This window comes from Serinus canaria, chromosome 12, assembly GCF_022539315.1.
Source record: "Serinus canaria isolate serCan28SL12 chromosome 12, serCan2020, whole genome shotgun sequence".
Lineage (NCBI taxonomy): Eukaryota > Metazoa > Chordata > Aves > Passeriformes > Fringillidae > Serinus > Serinus canaria.
Genome location: NC_066326.1, coordinates 4,614,107 through 4,640,053, shown reverse-complemented (window position 1 = coordinate 4,640,053; position 25,947 = coordinate 4,614,107). Strand labels below are relative to the sequence as shown.

Here is a 25,947-nt window from a genome sequence, read left to right as displayed (position 1 = left end):
TGACAGCCAACTTTGGCTCTCTCCATCTGAAGTTCTCCAAGCTCTGTGGCCCACACTCCCCTGTCTGGCCACTTTCCTGTCAGTGACCATGACTCTGATTTTTCACACTGGGTGGCCAACATCCTCAGATTTGCACTCCCACACCATTTACAGTCAAGGGACACGAATCCAGGGCACACACTGTGACAAGGGGCTGTCTGAAGTAGGGCTTTGTTGAATAGTTTAGAAAACTGGGCACTTTAACCTCTCTAGGACTTACATGAGAGTTCAAGCTGTTTATTTGCCATTAGCAGGCACCAAGCCATGGTGCTTTGCCTTGGCTGCTGCACTGCCTGTTCTGCTATTTTTAACACTTTCTTTGCTAGGTGACCAAAAGCAATTCCCTATTCCCCAGGGATGCCTGACCTGATGTTGCTGGACTTCCAACATCACAGCTCAAAGGTTTTGCAAAGCTTGTAAAGTAAAGGCACAGGAAAAAGAGATAACATGAAAGAAATTGAAATGTAGCTTTAATTTTTTTTGTTTTTAACTGTATGCCACAATGAGGGTAACACAAATAGAACTGCAGTACAATGCTCCTGTGAGCAGTCTTTGGGAAGGGGATGCTCTGAGCTCAATCTCCATTTTCTGTCCAGATAACTGCAGTCAGGCCCAACACTTCCTCCCAAATGTTTTAAATGTTTGCCCCAGCGAGAAATATGGCACATGAATTCAACACAGTGTTTATCCTATTCCTCTGCCAGAGGAAGAGAACCAAGAGAAAGAGCTTGCTCCCTGTATTGCTTTTATGCATCACTGTCAGCAATTGCATGGTGAGACAAAGTCCTTTCAAAAGAAAATAAAATCCAAATGTCTATTTTGGGTAATTCTCATCCATCACATAGCATTAGAGATACTCAAGGGACTCTGGCTTTATGTGATTTAACATGGAGATTTACACCCCACCCCACCTCCTTATTTTACAGTCTTTGGTGGCATTATGCTTTGAGGTTCAGTAGCTCCAAGTGGGGCTTCTATTTAAAACCATCTCTACTGCAGGAAATTTCGTTACATGACCTTTTTTTAAAAATATGGTTTTTGGAAAAAAGGTATCAGATGACTGCTGACTTCTGAGACATGCAGATGCAATGAGCAAAAAGTATAAATCCTACTGGTTTGACTCAGAAAAAGGCAGCCTCATAAAGCTGAGAAATACAGAACATCAAATTGTAGAGATGAAAGAATAGTTTAAATTAAAATACTAAAAGTCCACATATACTGGCAAAGGAGCAGGGGGAAAAAGACAAACTTGACACGTGGTAGGACAAAGTGGGAAATTCTTCCTTTTAGCTTACGTGGGTAGCATTAAAATACACACACACATAATTAGACAGATTTTCCCTTGGGAACCCCAAATTTATGCCTGGTCTGTACAAGAGGACAACACAGCTGTGACAGAGAACAGACCTGTAATTACATCTCTGTTGTGCCATCAACAAGCCCAGCACTCACAAACACACATCCCCAGGGACACGAACCCCCTGCAGACACAGCTGAGAGCTCTGCATCTCCTGCTTCCAGCCTCACCTTCTCATGCATTTCATTTTGGGCTTGGTTATTAGATGCCCACAAGCACCTATTAAATAGACAGAGAAACCCTGGTAGAGCAAATCCCAGCCCTGCTGTCAGACAGGTCCAATAACCCAGGAACAAAGAGCGAGGCAGCGCTCGCTCCACGTGCTCCTGCCGATGCAAGCAGGGATCCGGGAGCAGGGATCAGGAGCAGGGATCCTGCAGGAAATGGAACTTGCAGGGATCCTGCAGGAAATGGAACTTGCAGGGATCCTGCAGGAAATGGCACTTGCAGGGATCCAGGAGCAGGGATCCTGCAGGAAATGGAACTTGCTGGCCTTGGTGGCACACTGTCACTCCAGTGGCACTTGTTCCCCACAGTTTTCACTAGAGGTGCAAAGTGTGGGGCTGTTGTTGGGCAGGGGGTGCAACACCCAAAACAAAATGTTAAAGGGACAGCCCAGGCAAACCAGCCCTCCTGAGTTCTCTCTGGAGGGGAAAACAAAAACCCACCTCTTTGCAAATCAGGGGCAGGAAAGCACAACTGCCACAAGGAGCTGGAGAGCAGTGCAGCAGCAAGCGAATGTCACAAACTGTCCAAAGCAGGGGGGAGTCCTGTTGTCCCCAGGAGCTCCTGTGGGAGCAGAAATGGGCAACAGCTGATGCCTGGCGAGTTGCTCATCTACCAGGGCCAGGGACACACCCCAGGAAAAAGGGATTGTCCTGAAATGTTAAATCTCCAGGGCAGAGCACCACAGACACCAGAAGACACCATAAAAACAAGAAGTGTATTTTCTGCAGCACCATCATATTCCTCATTTCCTGCCACAGTGACCTGCCTACTTGTACAGGCAAAGGACCCCCACTACCACCAAACCACAGCAGTAATGAGCTTTCTGTCCCAAAAAGCACACCTAGCCACTCAACAGAACAGCCAGCTGCAACATTTCTCTGCTGCTTTTATTCCTTACCCTATCCTAAATGAAGGAAAAGGCTATGAAATGCTTTTTTGGACATGTCCTGCAATATGCAGGCACTGCTCCTGGGCCAAGGAGATGTCAGCAGAGGGCTGACCTGCTCTTCAAGTCCACTGACAGGGGCAGAACACGTGCCACAAACATCCTCATAAAACAAAACCCTTTTGGGAAAACCAGTGCTTGCTGCTCCTGTCTGCCAGCAGAATATATCTTACATACCCCTGCTGGTTCCCACTGCATGGCTATAAAGTTTCACATCCTGCAAATACACAGCTAGACATGAAAATATCAACTCATTTCGTGTATCTTCTCACTCCTCCCTTTACAGCCAGTGCCAGCACCATGGTAATTCAAACACTGACTTGGGATTCCTTCCTGGCAAGTGCCCACACTAAATTTAAATAAGGCAGGCTTGGCCTGAAGCCAGCCTACAGAAGGTGGGTTTTCCTTTGTCTCAGTAATGTAGGAAGCAAAACAGCCATAAAGAGAGCCAGAGACCACATCACGATGAGGATGAGGAGGTTGCAGGGGGGAGAAGAGAGAAAGAATAATCTGAAAATACCTTATGACAGTTTCCAAAACAGAGAGCCTTAAACAAGGAGGGAAAGTTGGCTTGAGAGCAAAGATATAAATGGGAAGATTTCCAGAAAGTGGATCACTGCAGAGCAGCAGAGCCATTAAGGAATCTGTATCCCCTGAGCTGCACTCCCCATGCCCAGCAGCACCAGGATAATGTGGCTCTAACTCAGAGAAGCATCAGCAAACAGCAGTTTCCCTGCTCCCTGTATAATTTAGCAAAGGCACAGACACTGCTCTGTCACATTTCTCCTCCCTCAAAGCAGCAGCATTACTTGTTCTGGGCTTATTTTGGTGCTGGTTTGGATTTTTAATATTTTTTTTTTTTCCTTTAAGAGAGTTCTCTGCCTGAAGCAACCTTTTTATTTAAATAGCAGCCCAGGTTCATTGGTTCAGAGCAAGCCTGAAAGCCAGATAGCTCCAAAAAGTGTCAGATTTCAGTAACAGCTTCAATGAGAGCACCTTGGCACACAGCATTGATGTGCCTGGAAAGCCTTGAGAATTAATACCCCATTGAACACTACCAGGAATTTAGTGGTCACCTTTCAGAAATACAGGGACATCAGAGGATGACAGTCTCCCTGCAGACAAGGCTGGGCCACCAGCCCAACCACCTGGATTTGTGGGAATTCCTGGAGAGCAGCTGTGCAGTTATTCCCGCACACCCATGTGAGCTGTGCACCTTCACCTGGGACACACCAACAGCAGGTCTTTGCCTAGTCAGAGAAATTGCTTTTAAAGTGAGGCAGTGAGAGATATTGTTAGAAAGTTCAGGTTTAATCCTGGCTCAGGGCCTACATTTACACCCCTTTTTGGAAGGAGAGAACTGAGATCAGTAGGTCTGCAGCTACAGAGCAGCACAGGACAAGTATCTGCCTGTCAGCTCCCCACAGCCATGGGGATTCCTCCTGCATCTCCTCCTCTGCTATTTGCATTCATTTCATGCAGCACCAATTCATCCCAACCTCCTGCCTTACCACACTCTGAGCTGGGAGCTGCACCCATCCCATGGCCACCTTCTCCCCAGGGCCAGGTAAGAGCTGCCAGCACCTCAGGAGTGCTGGGATCCCCCAGGAGAAGCAAGCCAAGGCTTGCCTGCCAGCTCAGAGCCACTGGAGGAGGCCATGTGCCCAAGCTCCTGGCAACACCTCTCCTCCAGGATTTGCCACCTCCCATCTCATTCTTGGCAAGCAGGAGAGCTGCAGAAGGAGGGAGCTCAGGGGCAGCACTGCCTGGCAGTGCCCATGTGGGCAGCCCAGGCTTTCACCCTGACTGACACAGAACCAGGTTTTCACCCAGGAACACAATTGTCAGAACGAGGGGCAGAAGCTGTGTGCACTGCAGAGCTCTGCAGGCATCTCACACACAGCCAGCCTGATGGCAGCAGGTTTTCTTCTTTACGTGCACCTTTAAGATCCAGCTGTTGTTTTAAACCAGACCCTCCCTGCTCACAACATAAACCCCCAATAACCTGCACAGCCAAAACGAGAAGGTACCCAAGGCTGTTTTCCAGAAGTGGAGCCTCAAACCCTCCCACAGTCAGGCAGCTGCTTTCTGGGCAGGCATCTCAAATGAGCAGCCCCCTACTCATGCAGAAGAGCTCCCCTTACCTCCTGTGCATGCACCAATTTCATCCTCCTTGTGTGCACAGACAGGAATCAAAGTGGAAGATAAGAATGCCCTGGCAGGGATATTGCCTGCTGCAGTTATTCAATAGCTCTGTGAGCCAACTTGGGCTTTGTTTGCTAAGCAATGACAGAGTATTCAAATTATGCTGATTAAAACCATTCAGTAAAGACATTATGCCTTTAGAAATACTGTTTGGTTTATGTTACAGCTATTTTTCCCCCCCTCCCTGAATTCAGCAATTCAGATTGTTCCTCCAACAGCAAACACACAGATGATTAAATTCTTGCACCTCCAAAGCATAAAGGCATGACAATATCTGGCCTTTTCCAGAGCAAGGTCTGAATAAATTGGAGTTTTACCAGGACTCAAAGCCACTTGGATACTTTGGACACAAGCCAGTTTCTAACCAAGATGAGAAAAAAACTTCTTGGGAAAAACCATCCCAACACACAGAACTTTTGAAAATCAGCTCATGAAGGAGATGGTGCTGCCAGGAGATGGGTATTAAACAACCCAATTTTTTCAGATAATTTCTACAGGCTTCACTTGAGACTTTGCATTTTGTATAAGCTTTCACCACCTTCACAGTGGCAAAGCTGAAAGGGCATTTAACACAAGAATTTCACGGTAGTGAACAGCAGCACAGGGGCACTAAATCACAAACATCACAAGCCTGTTAACCCTCCCAGGCAATTGCAGCCACTTGAAGGTGCTTGTTACTCTCATTCAAACAACCCCTGTGGTTTTATTGTCTGGGAAGAGGAGTACCTTGCTGTGGGACAGCAATTTCTTGGGAAGGAGTGTCTCTGACTGGTTCTGTCCCACAGGTAAAGCCACCCAGATCCTTCTCAACAAGGGACCTTGGCTCTTCCCCACTTGCCCTCCAGCCACCCCACTCGTGGTTCCAGCTAGCTGCTGGATTATGTGCATTAAGATTGACCATAAATCCCGTGGTGGCAGTGTGCTCACCCCTCTGAGCAGCAGCTGAGGGGACACATCCATCACAATCCTGGAGCAGGGACAGGAGAGCAGCCCCTGAAGCAGAGCCCTGCCCTGACTGAGGGAAAGCCCCATTTGGGTTCCTCCAGCACCAACAGAACCATCTGTCAGGGCTTTTTCTTGGGAAGAAAGTCAATTTAGTCCCAAACTAAGGAATTATCCACTGCTTTATAACAGCTTCCCATTTTCTATCATCCAGCCAATTGTTAATAAGGGTTGTGCAGCAATCCAGGAGACAAGTAATTTGAAATATTTGTGGACTAACTGGCCTGGGACCTGTCCAACCATGACAGTCACATCTTGCCTACACGAGAGCCTCTGACCAGCTTGGAGGGGATTCCTGGAGACAGGAGGAGAAAAGCCAAACAGGAGCAGGGCAAAGAGCTACTGGAAATGCTTTGACAACAGTTGAGAAGCACCACACTCTTGTTTTACCTTTAACAAGTTTCTCTGAGTCAGCTCCCTCCCTTCAGCCTAGAGCAATCCTCACAGCTTTTTTTCCTCAAACACAGCATTCCCTATAGGCTGGAGCTAATTAATGGCAATTCATTAGGCTGTTCTAACTCAGGCAACAACAATTCATGCTGTAACTTTCTCAAATGAATTCCTCTCAAAAACACTACCCCACCCTGGCAAAAAGGTAATTAAGCATCCTTTTACCTGCTCTCTGAAGATCACAGGGCAGATGCTGTCAGACAGGTTTGCTTTCTGTTATTACCAATTTCAGCAGCAATTCACCTCTCCTAATCCCATTCCCAGTGTCAGGTACTCACACAGACATTAAAATGAAATAAAAAGGATTACTGTAACCACCCAGGTAGCAGCATTAGTTGGGACAGAGCTTGCAAGACACAACTGAATGTGTGAGGATGAGTTGCCCTCCCTAAAATCTGGAGGATGTGCTGTTCCTCTGAAGCCCTCCTGGACTTCCAAATATTTGCTTGAGGTTTCCTTTAAATGCAGAGTTTCCTAGAGGAATGGTGAGCATGCAGAGCACATTCCTTTGCTAAGTGTCTTCTTCAAAATTGGGGTAAATACCAGCACATTCCTGCCCAGCTCACACAAACAGTTTGGATTCTCATGTCTGAAACCACAGCTATGGCCTTGCTGCTGGTTTTCACCAAAACCAAACACACAACTGATTTTGTGCTGTTAATCAATATAATTAATCTCCCCCAGTGAACACGTTTATCCCAGTAAATGGTTGCTCTAAACTGTATTATTTAGACAAAAGGGGAGTTGTAACCATGCCAGAAGGTTCTTGCAAGTAAAAAAAGTATCCTGCATGAAAACCAGCAATGGTTTGTGGTAATGAAGCCATTGCTAATGTTGTATTAGTGTCATATTAGTCCTGAGAATTTACTGGACAGTGGTAAATTTGAATTTAATTAAATTTTTCTTCCTGTCTTTCCCCATCCTCCCTTTGGACATGGGTGTCACAGATGCAGAGAAATTGCTGGCTTGAAATAATTGCCCAGTGAAAAGGCAAATGCAAAACTTTCAAAACCTTTTGTCCTTGAGAAGGGCACAAAGCACCATCAATAAATCCCTTGCAATCCTTCCTCCCACCAGGATAAGGTGCTATGCCTTACCCAATATCCTGCTTAGGCACAAAAACAAACCAGTGCCAAGCAAAGAAAGTCACCTTAGCCCAGAAGCTCAGTGCCACGTGGACCCTGTTACAAATACAAATGTATTTCTTACAGCCCAAGACAGTCATCAGGACAGAGATGCTAATGTTGAGGAATTGCATTAAAACTACAAAAAAGGTTCACCCTTGGATCCTGTCAGTATGGCTGGGCCAGGATTAATCTGCATCAAAGCCTCTGCCCTGCCCTGAACACCCTGCTGGTTTTTCAAGCCAAACCCATGCTTTTTTCAGGCCATCCTGGGGCCTGGCAAGGATTTTTAAATCTAAAAATTCTCCAGCACAACATCCCCAAAGCTTGGACCTGCTTCCTCAGCTCCCTGTGCTGTCACTCCTCCTCACCCAGACCAAGGAGCTCTCCTGCCTGCAGCTTTGCCCCATCCAACTTTTGTCATGGGTTTTCTGCACTGCCCTGTGCAAACCCCCCCTTTCTTTGATGTTCATCTGCACCCCTGGCCTGTGCTGTAAAGAGCCCCTCAACTCAGAACTGCAGCCCTTAAACTCACTTATTCTGAGTTACTGCACAAGCTACAAGAACCTGCTCACAAAACCAAGGCAGCATTTCAAACAGATCTTTTCAACTCCTAAAAAAGATTTTGCTTTGTTTTTAGCTTTCCATGATTTTGCTCCCTATGCACAAATATATTTCATATTCCAAGCAGAACTAACCTCTGAATTTAAAGTCACGGGCCTTGGGGACCACCTCTCACATTCCACAATCAAAGGCAAGGCTTGCAAACTTGCAGAATTTCTCAGGATAAAAAAAAAAAAACCCACTCCAGAATTAAGATGAGCTAATTCCAAAGGCCTTTCTTTCTTTTTCTGGAGAGTAAATGATGCTAAAGCAACATGACAACCAGCATCAGGACTGACCCTGAGAGCTCCAGAACCCAGATAAAACCTGCCAAGAGCCAGTGCTGTCAGAGACTGAAAGGGACATGAAAAGTCTCTCCAGCCTGAGGTGATGGGCACGGCTCCCAAAAGCAAATCTTCCACCTGTTTTAGCCCCAGAGGAAGAAAGCAGACTACACACAGATGTTATCATTCATCTGCTACAAACTTCCTCATCACACACCACCTCCTCCTCCTCCCAAACCTTTCATTCTTTTCCAAAAGCATTATCAGCTGCTTTGGGCAGAGCACTACCTAGAGTGTTATCAGACATCTTTTTCTCTAAACAGGAATTTCCACTCCTGGCTGCTCTGGGAGGGGCAGCAGCCCTGAACCCCCTCCCCAGGCTTGGGAGAGGCCCTGTGGTTTGCTGGCCCCAGGGCACAGGACTGGGAATGCTGGGTGGAACAGCTGGAGGTGATGCCAGGCTGAGATCCCCCTGCCCTCCATCCAGAGCTCTCACACCCCTGCAGCACAAACCCTGCAAGAGCACAGCCCTGCAGCACAAACCTGGCACCTCCTGAGGCTCAGCACTGCTCTCAATGGTACCCAGAGTGATGCTTTAACCCCAAGAAGTTTTGCAGAGGGAGGTGACAGGCACAAGTGATAAATAGCCAAGGAAATCCATTTTAACCACTTTAACCATTTTATGATCTTGGCACCCTGGTGAAGCAGCTCTGGCAGCCCTTTAGTACCAAATATTGCACAAGGACACCTGGTTGTAAAATACACCCTATGCCCTGCTGTCCTGTAGGATGCTCAGAGGGAACAAATATCCCATTTTCCCCTTATTCTCTCCAGTAAATTGTGTAAAACAATCTACTTGACTCTTTCTTTCAGTGGGGTGAACAGGCTGCTGCAGGAACATCCCCACAGCACAGGCAGATGCTGTGTTAGACCCACCAGTGTGCTCTAAATGGAGTTCACACCTTGGCTCCATCTCCTCCTCCTGATTTCAAGACTAATCCTGTGAGAAAGGAACCAGGATCTACATTTTTGCAAACAGCTTATTGGCCATTTCCTCTTGACTTCTGGCAATTCTGCACAGCCCCACTTGGCAGCCTGAGGATACAAACCCATGTGGGTAAAGGGGAGCTCATACCTAAAATCTGGGGGGGTGAGGGCCAGACCCCACTGCTCTGCAGCTGGGCAGGTGTGGGGACAACACAGATGGGTCAGGCTGTAGTCTCTGACCTTCCTCCTCTATTCTGCTTCCTCCCACCTCCCTGCTGAGCATTGAGGGCACTTACCTGCTCCACCACTGAGTAAAGTATGCCCAGTGTTGTTTAGCTGTTACAACACACCTGGCTAGGCCAACACACCTCAGTTATCAGGGACTCCAAGCATCCAAGATTTCAAAGGCTGGACTGCAACTGAGGAATTACTGACACATTTTAAAAAAAATTAAATGCAACTTCTGGCACCTCAAAGCAGAGGTTTGAGCCTGCAGCCTCCTTAAGGCACATCTCTGAAAGACTCATCATGTAGGAGTTGTGTTGGTGAGCTCTCAGGAGCCAAGTCCCAGGCTGCAGCCTCCCACCCTGGGCAGCCACATCTGTGCCTGCAGCTTCCACAGCTGAGGGAACAGAACACCTCTCCCAAGCCCATCCTCTAAGGACAAGGAATGGCACAGCTTTCTGTGCTGATACAAAGAGCCATAAAAGCAAACAGCTCTCTTCTCCCCAGCCCTGCAGCAGCACTGCACCCTCTCAGCACAACAATGGCCAGACTGGAATCTCAGGTTGCCTTTCACTCACCTGGACTCCCTGGGTGAGTTTCTAAGGGTGCAGTGCCAGGCAGTTCATTCCCTGGAGCATTTCCACCCTGCTGCTCCCCACTGAACACTGCTGGCTTTGCTCCCTCCTCTGCCTGCTCTCCCCAGCTCAGTCCCACCCATGGTTCTTCTCCCTCCATTGGGTTTTCTTGTGTTCTTTTTTTTTTCCCTTCCACCACAATTTATTTTAGGAGGACAGGACTACAGAGCACCACCAGTCTGCAAAAACAAAACCAAACAAGCACAGCTCTGCAGAGGAAGTGGCAGACACACAGTCTGGCACACAGCACACCCTGCCACTCTGTACTCCAACAGCAGAGCTGGAGACAACAACTGCTACAGCAAGCTGGGAGTCTGACTCCTGGTGCCACTGGCAGCCCACACAGCTCTGCTGGAGAGGAGAGCAAAATGACACACTCAAATCTATCTGAATAAACATTTGTGTCTCAGCTGCTGCAAAGCCCAGGCTTCATTCAAGTATCTTGGAGGAGTTTGGAGCAGGGAAAGGGATTTCTCAGGCAGGGAGAAGATGTGTAGCTTGCCCCAACAGGCATGTGATGCTCTGACAGGGTACAACTACTGAAAGACAAGATGTTAATGCACTGCTAACAGAACTTTCTGTCATTAAGCATCAAAGCTGCTCACACTGGCTTGAAAAAAGAGGTTCAGGCTGAGAATGAGTAGGTTAAAATTAGTCTAAACACCAGCTCCCCTGTGTGTAAAGTGGAAAGAACCGAGTCAGCAGCCAAGTTCACTCCAGACAGCAAGAAACCTTCAAAGTACTCCAAGATAGGGTTAAAGATGGATTTATCCACACACAGCAAAGACCCTTCTCCTCCCTTCCAAACCCACACACAGCTTTGACCCACATCCTCCCTTGACTAGGGGTGGACAATCAAGAAATCTCCCTCTCTAAAAACCACTCCTAGTGCATCCAAAACCAACACTCCTGTGTGCAGTACTGAAGCAGTGGTCACTAAAACCCTTAAAAGTGAGCAAGGGCTGCACAGGAGAAGCAAGGTCTTTTGTCACCCCAGTAACCCCCAGTATGCCCACACCCCTCCTCTCCTCCCTCCCTTCACTGTCAGGCTGACTTGATGAAGCTCATGGTGTTCTCTCCTTCCCCAGTGACAATCTGGGATCATCTAAGGGATAAACTGAACAAACCTTGACTCTGGTGTGTTTATCAGGTTCATGCCATCACCTACAGAAACAGCTGGTCAAGTTTCCTGGTGTCTCCTGAATGGCCCAAACCAACACAACGTAATTACACCTCAACTTCATTTCACCCTCTGATTCATGGAAACTCATCATTAGATGGCTCCTCTCTCGTTTCCAGCAGATCCTCACAGTGATTTTCTTGTGAGTGCAATGAAGGCAAGAACACAGGAAAGGAGTTCTGCTGCTGCCAAGAGAGGCAGGCTCACATGGTCAGCACTAGGAAATACTGACAGATAAGCACATAGCTCTGTGCCAGATAATGCATCAGCCTCAAGGCTGCCAAGCAGACACCTCCTTGGAGCTTCCCACTTCTGCCTCCCATGTAAGCAAAATCAGGTGGGGCTGGAGAAGGGTTTAGGAAAGCTTGGAGAAGTAACCTTTATCTTCTACACAACAGTACAGACCATTAAACCAGAAAAAGATGCAATTGATTTTCAAGGTGTTTGAGACAGCAGCAATATTAGAAGAAATTCTGTTGCCTTGGTTTAAATTTTTTTTTTTTTTTGGAAGTGAGGAGGATGAACCAAGTCCAGGCATTCAGAATCTGCATTAGCTACACAATACATCCACATCTCTCCAACCCACTAACAAGGATGCTTACAATCAATGCCAGTTGTGCTTTAGCTGCTAAAATGTTAGATTCTGCGAGCTCTCTGCTAAGCTTTTTTGACAGTGGAGCAGAAACAAGCAATTTGAAACACTTGGTCTATTTTACCATAAAATTGAGTAATATGGTCCCCATTAGAAGGATTCCTACTGCAGTACATCCCTGTACAGTTCCCACGCTTCTCAGTTCTGCTCCATGTGCAGCTATCCTAGGTGGTGTAGTCATGTTACTGGGAGAGTTTATTAAGATTTTGGTCATTTAAAATTTGCTTTTAGCCAGGCCCTGCTGTCAGGCAGCATTCCTGCAAACAAAGACACTTCCTTGGTATTATGCACAAGAGGGAACTCGGTGTCTGGGGAGTTAAATATGCTTAAATTGCTGGATCTGCAATCCAGAGGGGCTTGCAGTTTGTTTTCTAAATGAGGAACAGAAGTCTAAGCTAAGACAGAGTAGGGATAAAGTGTGAGAAGAAAGTAAGAAGCACTCTCCATGCACTAGAGGGAAACTGCAGATCCTCCTAAGCTCCAGACACACATTTTCCCATCATTATCACCACGATAGAGCATGTCAATGTTTAATCTCAAACATGCACACCCCTACTTTTTTCCCCTCTTCTTTTGATTTATAAGACATTTTACCTTTACAAGAACTGCCTTCTTCCCTGGTTGGACTCAGCCCCTTGCACAACAGCTACCAGATGTGTGCATCTGCTTTCCATAACATCCAAGCAGGACTGTGAAGATGGATGGGACCTGTGTTCCCATAACCTACACATTTAGCACTGCAATGCCTCCAGAGGAATTCTGTCACACAGAACCCCTCAGTGTGCTGTGGTCTCAGCCCAAGGCTGCATTTCAGATGGCAGCCTCCTTCTGTGCCATGCCCAGTCCATAACAATGACTCTGCCTGGCTATTGGATTTGCAGGGAAATGCCCCAACCAAGGCAGGAATTATGTATCTGATTCCATGCTCTCAGAAGGCTAATTTATTACTTTATAATACTATATTATATTAAAGAATATTACACTAAAGAATACAGAAAAGATATTTACTGAATGCTAAAAAGATAATAATGATAACTCCTGACTTTTCCCTGTCTCGACACAGCTTGGCCCTGGCTGGCCAAAGAGTGAAAACAACTCAAAGCAGAATCCAATGAAACAATCACCTGTGGGTGAACAATCTCTAACATAATCCAAAGGGGCAAAACACAGGAGAAGCAAATGATATAAGAATTGTTTTTCTTTTCTCTGAGGCTTCTCAGCTTCCCAAGAGAAAAATCCTGGGCAAAGGAATTTTTTTCTGAGAATGTGAATGCTACACCTACTGTTCTCCTCTCCTTTCCTCCTGTTTGTCTAGACCCTTCTCCATCTTTCCAACCTGAGTTTTCCTCCTGTTCCAAAGCATCCTCCCACTACAGCTATCATCCTTATGTTAAACCCAAGCACAGAATGCAATGAGCATGACCAGGCAAAATTATTCCACAGGTTCTGACTACAAATCAACAGCCTCTGCTCTTGTGTTCTGTGTTGTGTTCTCAGGGCCAAGGCAGGCTGACTACAGTGAAAGCACTCCCCAAAATATCCACATATTATTTTTATTACTTTCAGGCTTCTTTCTAAACTGGACAAAGGGGTCTCTGTCCCCAAATACTTCTAATGTCTCTCCAAGTGCTTCTAGGACTGGCTGGGAAAGAAGGGAAAGGATGTCCAACTTCTGCTGATCTGTTTAACATACTAGTTAAAAATAATTGAATATTCCAGGCATCTGTTTCCTAATCTTATCCTTCACTTCAAAGAGGGGGAAAAAATCAGCCAGATCATTTATTCATAAAGCTGGAACACCTGGCAGATGGTATTTCAGTAAAACTGCAATTTCATATCTCTAAAAGCACATTAAATATAGTATTCCAGTGAGGTACTGCTTTAAAACTCCAGGCCAAATTCTGGTTTTAAGATTCCCATTCACACCAGGAGGGTGAAGATTTTGTCAATTTTGCATCTTTTGTTGCTTGATTTTCCATAGGAATTTTCAGGACTGAAAGCCTTGAAAACCATCTCTCTCCTGGAAAGTTCTTTGCAGACAGAAACCTTCTATGAGATCTTTTATTTTGACACCACACAGCAATAATAACCAAGACCATGCAGAAGAATGTGTCTGTGTAGGTGCTTTGTTTCTGCTTTCAAGTACACTGGGTTTGTTTCCAATGCAACACAAGGTAAATGGATTTATTTCTAAACCATCTCTTCCCTACACTGGGATCTGAAAAAAATAAAGGATTAATTGTATGAAAGAGATTTATATACAGGGAGATTAACCAGCCCATGGAACTCTCTTTCAAAGGAACTAAAGATAGCTCAGACATTAGCATGAGAAAAACTGTAGGGCTACATTTCTTACATATATTAAAGGGTTTTAGATGCCCATCTCCCACTGGGAAGGCATGGCCACACAGCAGAGCCTGGCCAGGCTGTGGCCACTGGAACTGATCATTGCTGATCAATAACTGCAGTAACTGATCACCTGCATTCTCCAAGGCCAACAAGTAAGAGCTGAAACGATTCTTCTGGCTCAATAGCTCCACCACACCACCTCAACACATACCTCAAGGGTCTGAAAAAGTTCAGCTTCAAAGTTGAAGAGTGTAGCAGTGATCAATCCTGTCCTGGCAGAGGAATGAAGGACCTGGCTGGTTCAGGCCTTCATACATTTGAGTTCTGGGGCATCTTGGCAAACACTCTGGGACAACAGTTTTCATAACACTTTGTTAAATTGACAGATAACCCCAGTAGAACTGTATTTTCTTCTACCCCTTCAGCATCCCCCTTCTTCTGCACTGAAGTTTTGACAACTGTAGAAAATCTGAAGCTGCTCTCAGCTCTACATACAGCTGACCTACTGAGAGTTTAGGCTCTAAACAAAGAGGCCATCACATGAAAGAATTTCCTTTCCTGACACTGCCCTGTAAATAGTCCACACAGAAAACAAAGGACCAAAATTACAGTTTGCATGTATTCAATGTGCACTCTATGTTTTTCAAAAATTACTAGAATTCTGAAGGAATCATGGTTTAAATGTTTGTTGTGTTGCTCTAAATAGCAAAAGAAAACAAAAATCCCTCCTTTCTCTAACCTATATCATTTAAGCACAGAGCAGTTAACCATTGCTGAAAGCACTGATGCATTATGACTTGGGGCAAGAGGAAAGCTTAATGCTTTGAAATGGCTGCAACCAAACAACAGCAGCTTTGCCCCTGGGTTTTCAACATCACATTGGAGGCAAATTGCTCAGCCTGTTCAAAACATAAGATATGCACGCTCCAAACTGGCCAAGGAATTGTTCCTACAACTAAGCACTGTCACACATTGTCACTACTGGTGACATGCACAAGATAAGGATGTAAAGGATGTCCAGTGACCTATTTCCTACCCTCCCCTCTTGACTGAGTCATTCTCAGCAAATAGTTTTAAGTATTGCCCAATCTTGCAGCATATGGCATGTGCTGGTTTATCTGAAGCCTGATTACAAATGTCAAGGTGCCAAGCCCAAGCCTCCCATCAGTCCTCCTTGTGATGATATGGTGGTCTAAAAACCTTGATCTTTCTTTATCTCCCTTGCAGTGGGGTGTGCTCTGCAGCTGTCCTCAGCTGCTCAGAAACCCTTAAATCAAAATACAGCTGCTTTATGAAAGCTGTTGTCTGCAGGCAACTCTTCACAGTCACTCTGCAATCAGTTTTCATGTTAAGCACTAAAACTGTTTCACTGTGATAATCCACTTTGAAATAAACACAACAGGAGTCAAAACATAGTATTAGCCCCTTAGAGAATTTGCTATTTTATTCTTTATGTTTTGGTATATAATCCAAGAGGAAAGGTCTGAAATGTGATTTAACCATATGGTTCTCTCAGCAGACAAACTCAAGAAGAGCTGTAACTTCTATTGTCATGCAACCAAGACACACAATGCCTTTCCTTCTCCGTGGCACCCTTTTAAGGGGTGACCAAAGCTGGCTCCTGTCCTGGTGTGCCACTCCTCTGGGCTGGCTGTGCCACCCAGCTCAGACTCAGACAGGCAGAGCCTGGTGCTGCTCCTGAGCTGGACCTGTCCCCTGAAACCAGCACAGACTGGAGGGGGCACTGGGCAGCTCCAGCCCTGTCCAGGAGCCAAGTGAGCAGGAAAGGTCTCAGCCCCTCTCACCCATGGAACTGGACTGGCTCCAACCAGTAACTCAAATATATTCCCAACTGGAATGAAAACCTACACAGAAAAATCCAAAAATTAGTGGCCTGAGCATGATCTCATTGTTAAGTCAGGCACTTTCAGTCAGATGAATAAAGTCAACATCCCTTTCAGCTTTGTTCCTCTGGGTATTACAGCCAGGCCAGGCTTATAGAAAGCAGTGCCACCCTCTTGGGGATGCCACCTGACAAGCTCAGGACCCAGAAATCATTCAACACAAATCATAGCTCCTCTTTTACTGGCTTTCCCAGGTTGGGCTGTGCCACACCACCTCTAAATAAAAGTGTTCCCTGAACCCTGGGATCGAGCAGCTCTGCACAACAGCCAGGGCACTCAGCTGTGCAGGGCTCAGTGATCACCAAGTCCATGGTACCCAGTCCCAGAAGACACAGGAGTGCAGGGTGCTAATTCAGAGCTCCCTTCCTGTGCCCAAAATCACACATCAGCCCACTCTGGGGAGTACAACCAAGGTTTCCTTGGTTTCCAAACAGCCACCACTCCCCCCTCCCTTTTTGCTACTCTTCATATTCTTGTAACTGCTGTAACACAGCATCCTGGGAGGGGAAAAAAAGCAAACAAAAGACATTATAGCCAATTTGTATGGAAAATCAATTAAGTTCAGACATCTCATTAACCTTCTAACCTGCTTATCCCCCAGCTTTAATTTACACTACTGCTTGCAAATGGATTTGACACATTGGCCCACCACTTCCCTGGGAAGGTGTAACAGGCACGAACTGAGTTCTTGGATCCCAGAATACTCCATTTATCCAGGTCCTTCCCTCCCTCCTCCCTGCCATTCACTCAATGCTAAGAAGCACTGGAGGAAGAAAATAGAATACAGAAAATATGCAAGAGCCCTTTCAGAATCATGTGAGCCCTGCAGTGGGCCTCCTTTTTACCTTCTGTTGCTTTAATTACCAGAAACTACGAGCAGTATTGCCTGAACCAAGAATGCCCAGCCATGGCCACATCAGCAGAGTCCCACAGTGGTGGCAAAGCCACACTCACAGGAGTGTTCTCCCACCACACTTCACTTCCACACTGTCACAAGACTGAGATATAAAACACACGTTGAAAAATCAGTCACAGGTGGTGTGTGGAGTTCTGGTTTTTTATGTTATAGCACAAAGTCTAGGAAAGAGCCACTATTTCTGTAGCTGAGATGCATTTACAACCTTTACTCTGGGGATCTCTATAGCAATTTCATCTCACTGCCCAGAAAACACCCAGCTTCAGAGAGCACAACCCCAGCATTGCCACAGGAAACCACAGAAGAATGGTCACCTGCATCTTAGACCTCAGTAATTCGTTCACTCCTGTCATGTTTTCATGATTATGGAATTCCAGGGCTTGTTAACACACTGAAAGGTTTCTGTACAATCTCTCTGGACTAAGATGACATGTATATTTCTAATGGGCTGAGGAACAAACTTAACAAGGGCTTTTACATGTTCAGTACAGCAGAATCAAACTAAAAGGATCAAGTCTGATGCAGCTGCACCCATGAAAGTCCAAGGGAATCAGCAAGATGAATCTCCCTGTAAAACAGCCCAATCCTTGAAATCCATGCTGGTGCAGGAAAGAGAAATCTAAGGCAAGCACTGGTAACTTCTGCAAACAAGCTCTTCAAAAGAAGGAAAAGGGGCAGCTCCAAGAAAGTAATTTTTAAAAAGCAGAGAACACAAGTGAAATTACATACATTTTTCTAAACATATGTTCCTGCCTCTGTATGAGGCAGGCATAACTAAAGCACTGCAGTCCTCCCCAGCTCTCCAGCCAGTGCCCCTGCGGCTGCTCAAAGATTTCCCAAGTTACAGCCAAGTAAAAATTGATTAAAGCCTTGACTGCTTCACTGCAGCTATTGGGAATCCAGCAAAAGTTACAAGAATGAGCTCAGCTGCTCTTTGCTTCCCATTAGGCAAAACTCTAAATAAAGGCAGTGCTTAAAGAACACAATCCCCTAAAGGAAAAATCAACAGCCCCCCTGGCAGCAGCTGTGCTCTGCCCTGTTCCAGCAGAGACACAAATACTTTCCTATGGATCTGTGCCTGAAAACCAACACAGCACAGAAGGTGAGGGCTGGACCCTGTTGGAGACACTGTTCTAACAAGCTCCTAACCTGCTCTCTTCCTGCATCTCACCCTCTGGCACTCTCAAACTTGTTTCCAAGAGCGATGCATTCAACACTAGCAGTTTTCAGCTGCATTCAGCAAGGCTGTGCTCGTTTAGCCAAGGACCCACCTAGTCCCACCTAAATAAAAAAAAGGCAGCAGTGAGGTCAAAGGTAAAGTATTACCTTATTCTATATCTTAGCAATGATAGGTTAGAAAGCCCAGTCTGAAAGCACACAGTGCTCAGTGTAATTGAAACGGGTACCAAGTGCCAGGCAGCCAGAAATCTCATCCTTGTTATGCAGCAGGTCCTAAGTGAAGTTGATTTCAATTTAGTTCAAACCCATGGAATGCAAGCCAAATTTAAACACTCATGGGGTTAAAAAAGAGGAGAATTTTCCCAAAATAGGTAGATCTGGAGTTAAAAATGCCATGGGGGAGAGGGAAGATGCCTGTCAGGGTATCAGGTCTGCAGAGAACCCGCGGGCGGAAGAAGGAGGCGAGAGGAAACACACGGAGAACAATACTGGGAAAGGGGCTATTCTGGGCAAGAGGGAGAACGCGAGGCCAAGCCGGGCAGGGAAACAAGTGTAACAAAGGCAGAGGAAAGGCTTCCTCGCCCGCAGGCAGGGATTTCTGTCCGACTGCCTGCCCGCATCCCTGGCGGACCCTGTGCCGGGGCTGAGCCCAGCGCTGCTCGACTCCTTTCTCCAGAGGAATGAAGGGGCAGATGCCCAGACCGGTGTGTCTGCACTGCCTGGCAGGGTGAGAGACACCGGGGATGCTCTCAGCCCCTACAGCCAGGAGCTGGTCATCGCCCCAGCGAGAGCAGCTCCCCTCGGCGATTCTCAGCCCATCACAGCATCCCACTGGGAATTTCACCCTCCCCGAAAGACTCCGGCTTAGCTTTCCTGGCGGTGCCGAGCTCCTCCAAAGCCCGAACTTGAACCAGGCGGTCCGCACGGGGATGCGCCCGCTCGCACCGCTACGGCGGGGGGACCCTGGGACATCGCTCCCCATCCATCCCTCCATCCATCCATCACCCTCCGGACCCGCATCCCGCTCGGAGAACAATGCCAGCGTGGGTATTCCTGCACCGCCCTTCCCAGCCTTACCTTGGCGGGGGCTCCAGCCGCGGGCAGCCCGGGAGGGGGCTGCCGGCCGAGCCCAGCCCGGCCCCGCCGCCTCTCCCCCGCGCATCCACCCGCAGCGCCCGCCCGGCGGGGCAGGGCTTAGCGCCGGCCCCGCTGCCCCCCGAGCAGGGGGAGGGCGAGGGCAGCTCCGCCCCGGCCGCGGGGGGACCGGGCAGGGCAGCCGCTCCCCGCCGGGCCGGGGTGTCCCTGTGCCCCCCGCTCTCACCCCTCGGAGCGCCGCAGCCGCCTCCCCGCAGCGCAAGGGACAGCGCAGGGGACACGGCAACTTAGAGCATCCCGGTCCTCAACTTCGGCAGGAGCCCGCACGGGGAGGGACGGTCCAGCCCCGCTCGCCACCAACACGAGTGGTCACCAGCGGCAGTTCCCTGGGAAAGCTCCCCCTGAGCCGCCGCGGATCCTCCCCTGCCTTTGTTTTGCTCCCAGCCGCAAGCCACAATACCGACACAAGCCGTGTGTCATGTCCTCCGAGGTGATGGATGGTGATTTCTCCGGGGCAATGCTAAAGGGCTGGATTTGCCTAAACGCGGCTACCTCTGCTCATAAGGAGCCTTTGTCATCCCCGCGATGTGAAGCAGAACAATGAGATGAGTTCAGGAATACCCATGCTGGTATGTTACAAACGGGCTCCTAATTACCGTATGGAAATGAGCTGCCTAAAGTAATGAATCGCAGCCTGGCTATTGTTTGGGGGGTGTCAGATCAACTGGAGGTGTTGGCAAGCGGTGCTATAAACCAGGCTCGCCGTTTGCAATAAACAGCAGCATAGCGAGTTCTGTATATGCCACAAAACAAATCACTGCAGCTAAAACAGCACTTTTGTAGCAAAGAAATTCACTCAACATTTTGCAATGAATGAGTATTCTACTATTCGTGGAGAAATCACACAAGTCTTTGTTCATTCATTATGACCAAAATTAAGAGGCTTACAATAGCCTCCTAGGAAAACGAGATTTTTTTTCAGGGCAATTGAATTATATCAAATAATGGTTATTAGCCCCAGAAACACAGGGTCTTCCTATTTGTCACATCTACAGACTGCAGTGCCAGACTACCTGGTGCTTTTCTGAAAGCAGAGCAATAAACACAGCTTGACTCTCGAATGTATTTTGCATTCATCTCCATGGCACAGCATTCCCTGGCTGTGTCTCACCCATGCCATTTTACAGCAATGATCTCTCCGTGCTCTGCGGGTACTCCTGCATCAATCATGCTAATGATGCTCATTCTCTTGCCTCTCCTCCCTCATCACTGCTTGCACCCCAAGGCCCCAATGCCTGGGTTTTGCAGCCATCTGACTTTTCTGGGGTTTTCCTTCCCTTGAGCTCCTCTGGGGTTGTGGTTTGGGCACTGAGAAGTGATCCCAGGTATTTCCCACTGCCAGGAAGGTGACAACGTTTGCCTCTTCTGCTCCAAACTGGCACAAGTCAAGAGCAATGCAAGAACAGCTTTAGGTCATCAGGTATTGTACATCAACACCCACAGCTTTCTCCTGTATTTTCTGCACACTGCAGTTCCCTTCTGCCTGTTTTACTACAAGTTTCCTGCACATTCATGGGATAGAAAGTTTATCTTCTCCCTAGAAATACCAGATTATTTTAGCTATGAATACCTCTGTATCAGTAGTCTCATCCCTGTCTGATTTCCAGATACCATCAACCACCAACTCCCAGCAGGCTCTGTACTACAGATGAACAACTACTATGCATTATCCCTAAAAAGATTGTTCTATATCACAAGAAATCACTGCCTACTACTTCAGCCACTACTTCCTGCATCTAATACTTCGTTAGGGGAAATTACACTGACAGATATTTTGATGTGATGTATGCATCCATTTACCCTCCACAAATAATCCTAAATCAAAATCTAGAGGCAGAGGAGCAAGCATCCTCTGAGCAGAAAAGGTCAGTCAGTATTTATAGTGGCTGAAATAAATGCTCTTTATCTGGTTTATAGTTGTATTATAATAAAACCAAGAGCTTGTAGAAAATACTGCTGCTGCACCTGAACAAAGCACGTGCAGGAAATGAGTGATAGCAGTGCACAACAGCAGAGAAGACCTTCCAGTGTGATTGATGAAGGGATGCAGGGCAAAATTCTCCAGCTGAGTAACCTCTGCTGGCTTTGCACTTGACCCTGAGACACCAACCCTCAGCAGAACCTCACTGTAGGAAGTGTCTGACAAATCTACAGCAGCTCTTGCCCTCAGGAGCAGAGAGCCAGAGACACAAAGGACAGAGAGAGAGAAACCTGAAGATGTGGTTTGCCTGGGGTCTCACAGCAAAAAAAATTTCTTCTTCTCTCAACCAAGCTAGCTCAGACTACAGCTCACAACAGCTGCCTCAGGTCTGGTGAGAAATTTCACTTCTGGTCCGTAACGGGGAGCAGAACTCAAAGTAAGACTCAACAACAAAGTCCTTTTGCCTTCCTTGTCCAACAGCTATTTACAGAGTTCAAAACTCCAGAGACTGAATGCTTTGCAGCACAATTAGTCAACACATGTATGTATCTGTTTCCTGAGGGTTTGCAGTCTGAAACAGAATCCCTGCGTTCCTAGCCGTGAAACATTTTTTTGGATTATCAACTCCCTAAGTAAATCTCTAAAGGCTGTGGACATGAGTCAGACTGGGGAAAAGAGCTGAATTTTGCTATCCTCCTTATGTGAAAGGCAGACCCAGCTCTGACCATACCTCTTTCCAGATCCCTTTACAGCAAGGAAGGAATATTAATGTTTTAAAAGGTACTTGGCCTCTCTGCTGAGATCCTCCACTGCTGCTAATCTGTACAAACTGTCAGAGTGGGTTGCATTTATTATTTAGGATGAACAGTGCAATGCCAGGCTAAGTGAACAGCTAGTCCAACCCATCACAGCATTCTTCTGGGAGACCCCAGTCAAGACAAGCTGTTTATGTAGCCTGGCACTGACATTCACAGATCCTAAAGTGAGGAATCACTTGAGGAATGGTGAGGCACAAGCTGGCTGTATTTCATGGCCTCTGCACAGCCAACGTGCACCCAGCAGGTACCCAGTTTTGGGGGGATGTAGGAGGAAGAATTGCTGTTTTGCTGACACCAAAAATCATCTTTCAGGTTCCTCTGGAGCTGGAAAAAGATGATAATCACTCCAGCAATCAACTACTTGCCATGACTGGAGGCCCCTCTTTGCAGCCCAATTGAAAATACAGAATATACTCGCAGACAAAAATCACCCTGCTTAGCTCCAAATGCTTTTATTGCTGATTTCAGCTAAGCTGGCTGATTTTATCCTAACACCAGGATGATCACTCACATGCTGGAGCTGTGCTGAGGTGGAGCACAAACCTCCTGAAGAGGATGAGAGCAAACAGCTTGGATGGGATATGGGATCCAAGTGGTGGCATTTCAAATTCATAAACCTTTACAGTATGGGCACAAAACGTGTTAGAAACAACTCAAGGTAGACTGTGGTCAGCTCCAAATTCCCACAGCCACCTCACAGGAGCTCCAAGAATGCCACAAGCCACCTGTTGTGTTACAAATCTAAACCAGAATGTGAAGATCCTAAAAGCTGCTCAATCCCAATTAAAAATTTGGATGCTCTCATCTAAGATGTTTTCCCAGTTATAAGGTTTTTCCCTCCCTGCCTTTTAAAACAGGTCTGCTGAGCTGGGCAGCAAAGTCTTAGTTTTACAATATTTCACTTGTGCAAACTGGTTTCCCATTTTCCTGCCCCCAGGACTGGAGTAAGAGCTTCAGGTGGCTGTGCAGAGCTCAGTGGGGATGACAGCCTGGTCACTCCTGGGCACAACCCTCCCTCCATTCCAAAAGGAGATTAAAGGAAAGCAGGAAGGATGGGAGGGGATTTCCTCTGCTTCTCCAAAATATCTTTGGAGAATCCTCCTTGATTCCTCATCAAGACCTTCTGCAAGCAGAATCTGTTTGTGGGGTGTGATGTAGTTTAAGTGAACATTGTAGGAGACAAGGGGTTGCTGGCTTTTCTCTGTTTTCAGATTCATATCACTGAGTAGTCAAATTTGTGTATTTTAGAACAGGAAATGAGGTAAATAAAATGCAGAAAGATAGAGTAAAATGATGTCATTTACCTTAACTGCCAAAGCACACAAAGTGGTGTTATAAAAATACACCAGCAGCTCCAAGTCCTGAGAAGCTCTTTGTAAAGCCAACTTTAGATGTCCTGATTCAAGTCCAAGGTCCAAATTCAGCAAACACATTTGTTAGATGCTTAATCTCAGCTTTCACTGGGGCACCAGTGCACTCCTGATATCTGCACCAGCGAGGTTTACAGAGCCTGGCACAGCTGAAGTGTCTTCCTCCATGTCTGCACCATTATCCTGCTCTGTTTTCAGGTGTAGGTTTTTGTGTATTGTCCACAATAATTACCTACATTTTTCTGATTGTTTCCTTTTGGTGCTTTAAAAAACTCCTAGGACAAGCTCACATATATTAAATTATAAATTCAATATATTAAATTAATTTTTGAGTTATCCTTTGCCTTAAATTTACATACATTGATGTCATTCTAAGGTATTAAACTACATAAATACATTACTTAAATATGGGAAAAAACAGGGTTGCTAATTATGTCCAACAGTAGACCTCTTAAATATTGTTGTACAATCTTTACTTTTCATTTAAATGTGGCACTGTTCACAGATATTCTTCTCAAATACTGTAAAGGCAATTAGAATTGGTAATGACTGTAAACACCATTAGTCCTGGTAATTTGTTTTCTCCTAGAGTCTGACACACCCGAGGTCCCACTGCCAGTTTTAGTCTCCCATGTTACAGAGAGACTTGTGATGGTCTTTTCTGGCCTTTACCCAACTTTAAACACCTAAAATGTCAAGACCCAGCTGGACGGAGCTCTGAGCATCCTGGGCTAAAGAAAGGTGGTGGAATGAGTGGATCTTTCAGCTCCCTTCCATCCAAACCCTTCTGTGATTCTATAAAAATTGGCTTAGTGAGTCTGAGCTTGACCCATGCCATCACCCTGCACCTCCATTCCTTTAGCTTTCCATAACCTGTTCCATCTCCCCATTTTTTGCTGGTATTGCAAATGAGATCCTGTCTCCTACACACAGAATTGAGAACAGCTGAGCTCAGAGACTGCAGATGAGCTCTACAAAAGGAGACAGAGATTTTTTCCAAAGTTTAGATTTCTAGGCCCCTAATTTCTCCAGTGCTTCTCAATAAAAAGCAGTTCAGCCTTTCAGGAGAAAAGGATAAGAAACCCAGCCAGGTCCTACACATGCTCTCAGAGACCTTTACTCTGTGTTCAGCAGTAATGCCCTCATTGGAGGCATGGCTGTGGCTCCTGTTACCACTAAAATTGTTCTGACAGAAATGAGGCTTTTTCTGATGGCTGACAGCACAATCTGCTGGGCTTTTCTTGCATTTCTCTGAACTTCATTGTTCAGCAATCCTATTCCTGATTCCATAGAATTAAAGGCAGGTTACCAAAGGGAAAGAAACACAAAGTGGCTCCTTACAGCCCTTCAGTCCAGCCACCCTGCACTCCCCCCACCACAGCATTGCATCCAGCAGTTCCTCAGATTCTGCTTCTGAGCATTCCTCTGCAGCTCTGGGTATTTATTTCTAATTGGTAGAAAGATTTTACACTGATATTCCTGACAAATCTGTGCATTCAGAATGCTTTGAAGTATTCATTCGTTTTTTAAAGTTGCCCTTAAAAAACAATTCCCCAATTTGTTCCCTATCCAAACAGTTTAAAATCTGGCCTTCTAGGGCCAAGGGGATCTAGAGACATCACCAAGTATTAAAAAAAAAAAACCAAACCACTGCTCATTTTTCTCCTCAGGAGATCCAGAAGCACATTACTAAAATTATACATTAGTATTAGCAGCTTCCCTTATATTTTATAAATGGAAATAGCCAAAGGTAAGAAATGGGAACAGTCTGAAGAGCCAAAAAGCTGCACTCCTGAGTCCCACTCCTCCTCACAAATCCATCCTCCCACACAGATCCCCTCTGTGTGTCTCCAGCCCAAAATACCTCCAGGACTTGACTTACTTTCCTTTTCAGTCCTTGCTAAGCTTCATATTGTGAGCATCACCTGCGACCCAAACACCAACAACCCTCAGCAAGGACTACAGCAGTAGAGGAGGCTCAAAAAGGAGAGTCTGGTGGGCTCTTCATCAGTCCTGAAGCACTGGTGAGCTGGAGGCTCAGCTCTCAAGGATGGGCAGGGCAGGATGCAGGGACAGCCACCACACACAGGCTCAGAGGTAGTTCTGGGTTGCAGGGCAGAAAGGATCCTTCCAAAATGCTCTTTATGCTCTCAGCACTTCACCTCAACTTCTCTTTCTACAGAATATTTCACAATGTGCACAGCCCTGTTCTCCACCACTTTATTGTCCTGTGATTTTGTTTGATCACCAGGGAAGGGCTGGCAGGTTTTTTCCTGATGTTTCAAGAAAAGAATTGTTTTACCCTTATTTTGGCTTTCATGTATCAGAGACAGAGCTTGAGGCTTCTGCAGAAGGGCCATTTGAACTTGAATCTCCAGGCACATTTGCCAGCCATAAACCAGAAGCACAGCCACTCTG

The 25,947-nt window shown here is 46.4% G+C and overlaps 1 protein-coding gene across 4 annotated transcripts in view; it reads right to left on the bottom strand.

Moving 5' to 3' along the window:
* FRMD4B (FERM domain containing 4B) overlaps positions 1-25,947 on the bottom strand; it is a 131,320-nt gene that overhangs the window by 104,447 nt on the left and 926 nt on the right. For 2 of the 4 annotated variants that reach the window (XM_030228037.2, XM_050979271.1), the window contains exon 1: positions 4,715-4,753. The exons of 1 other annotated variant lie outside the window; for it this stretch is intronic. In XM_030228037.2, the coding sequence (XP_030083897.1) occupies positions 4,715-4,738 (24 nt within the window). In that variant the 5' untranslated portion in view covers positions 4,739-4,753. Of the gene's footprint in view, positions 1-4,714; positions 4,754-19,342; positions 19,401-25,947 lie in introns of those variants that run through there. One more of the 4 variants, XM_050979270.1, reaches the window with a different exon arrangement.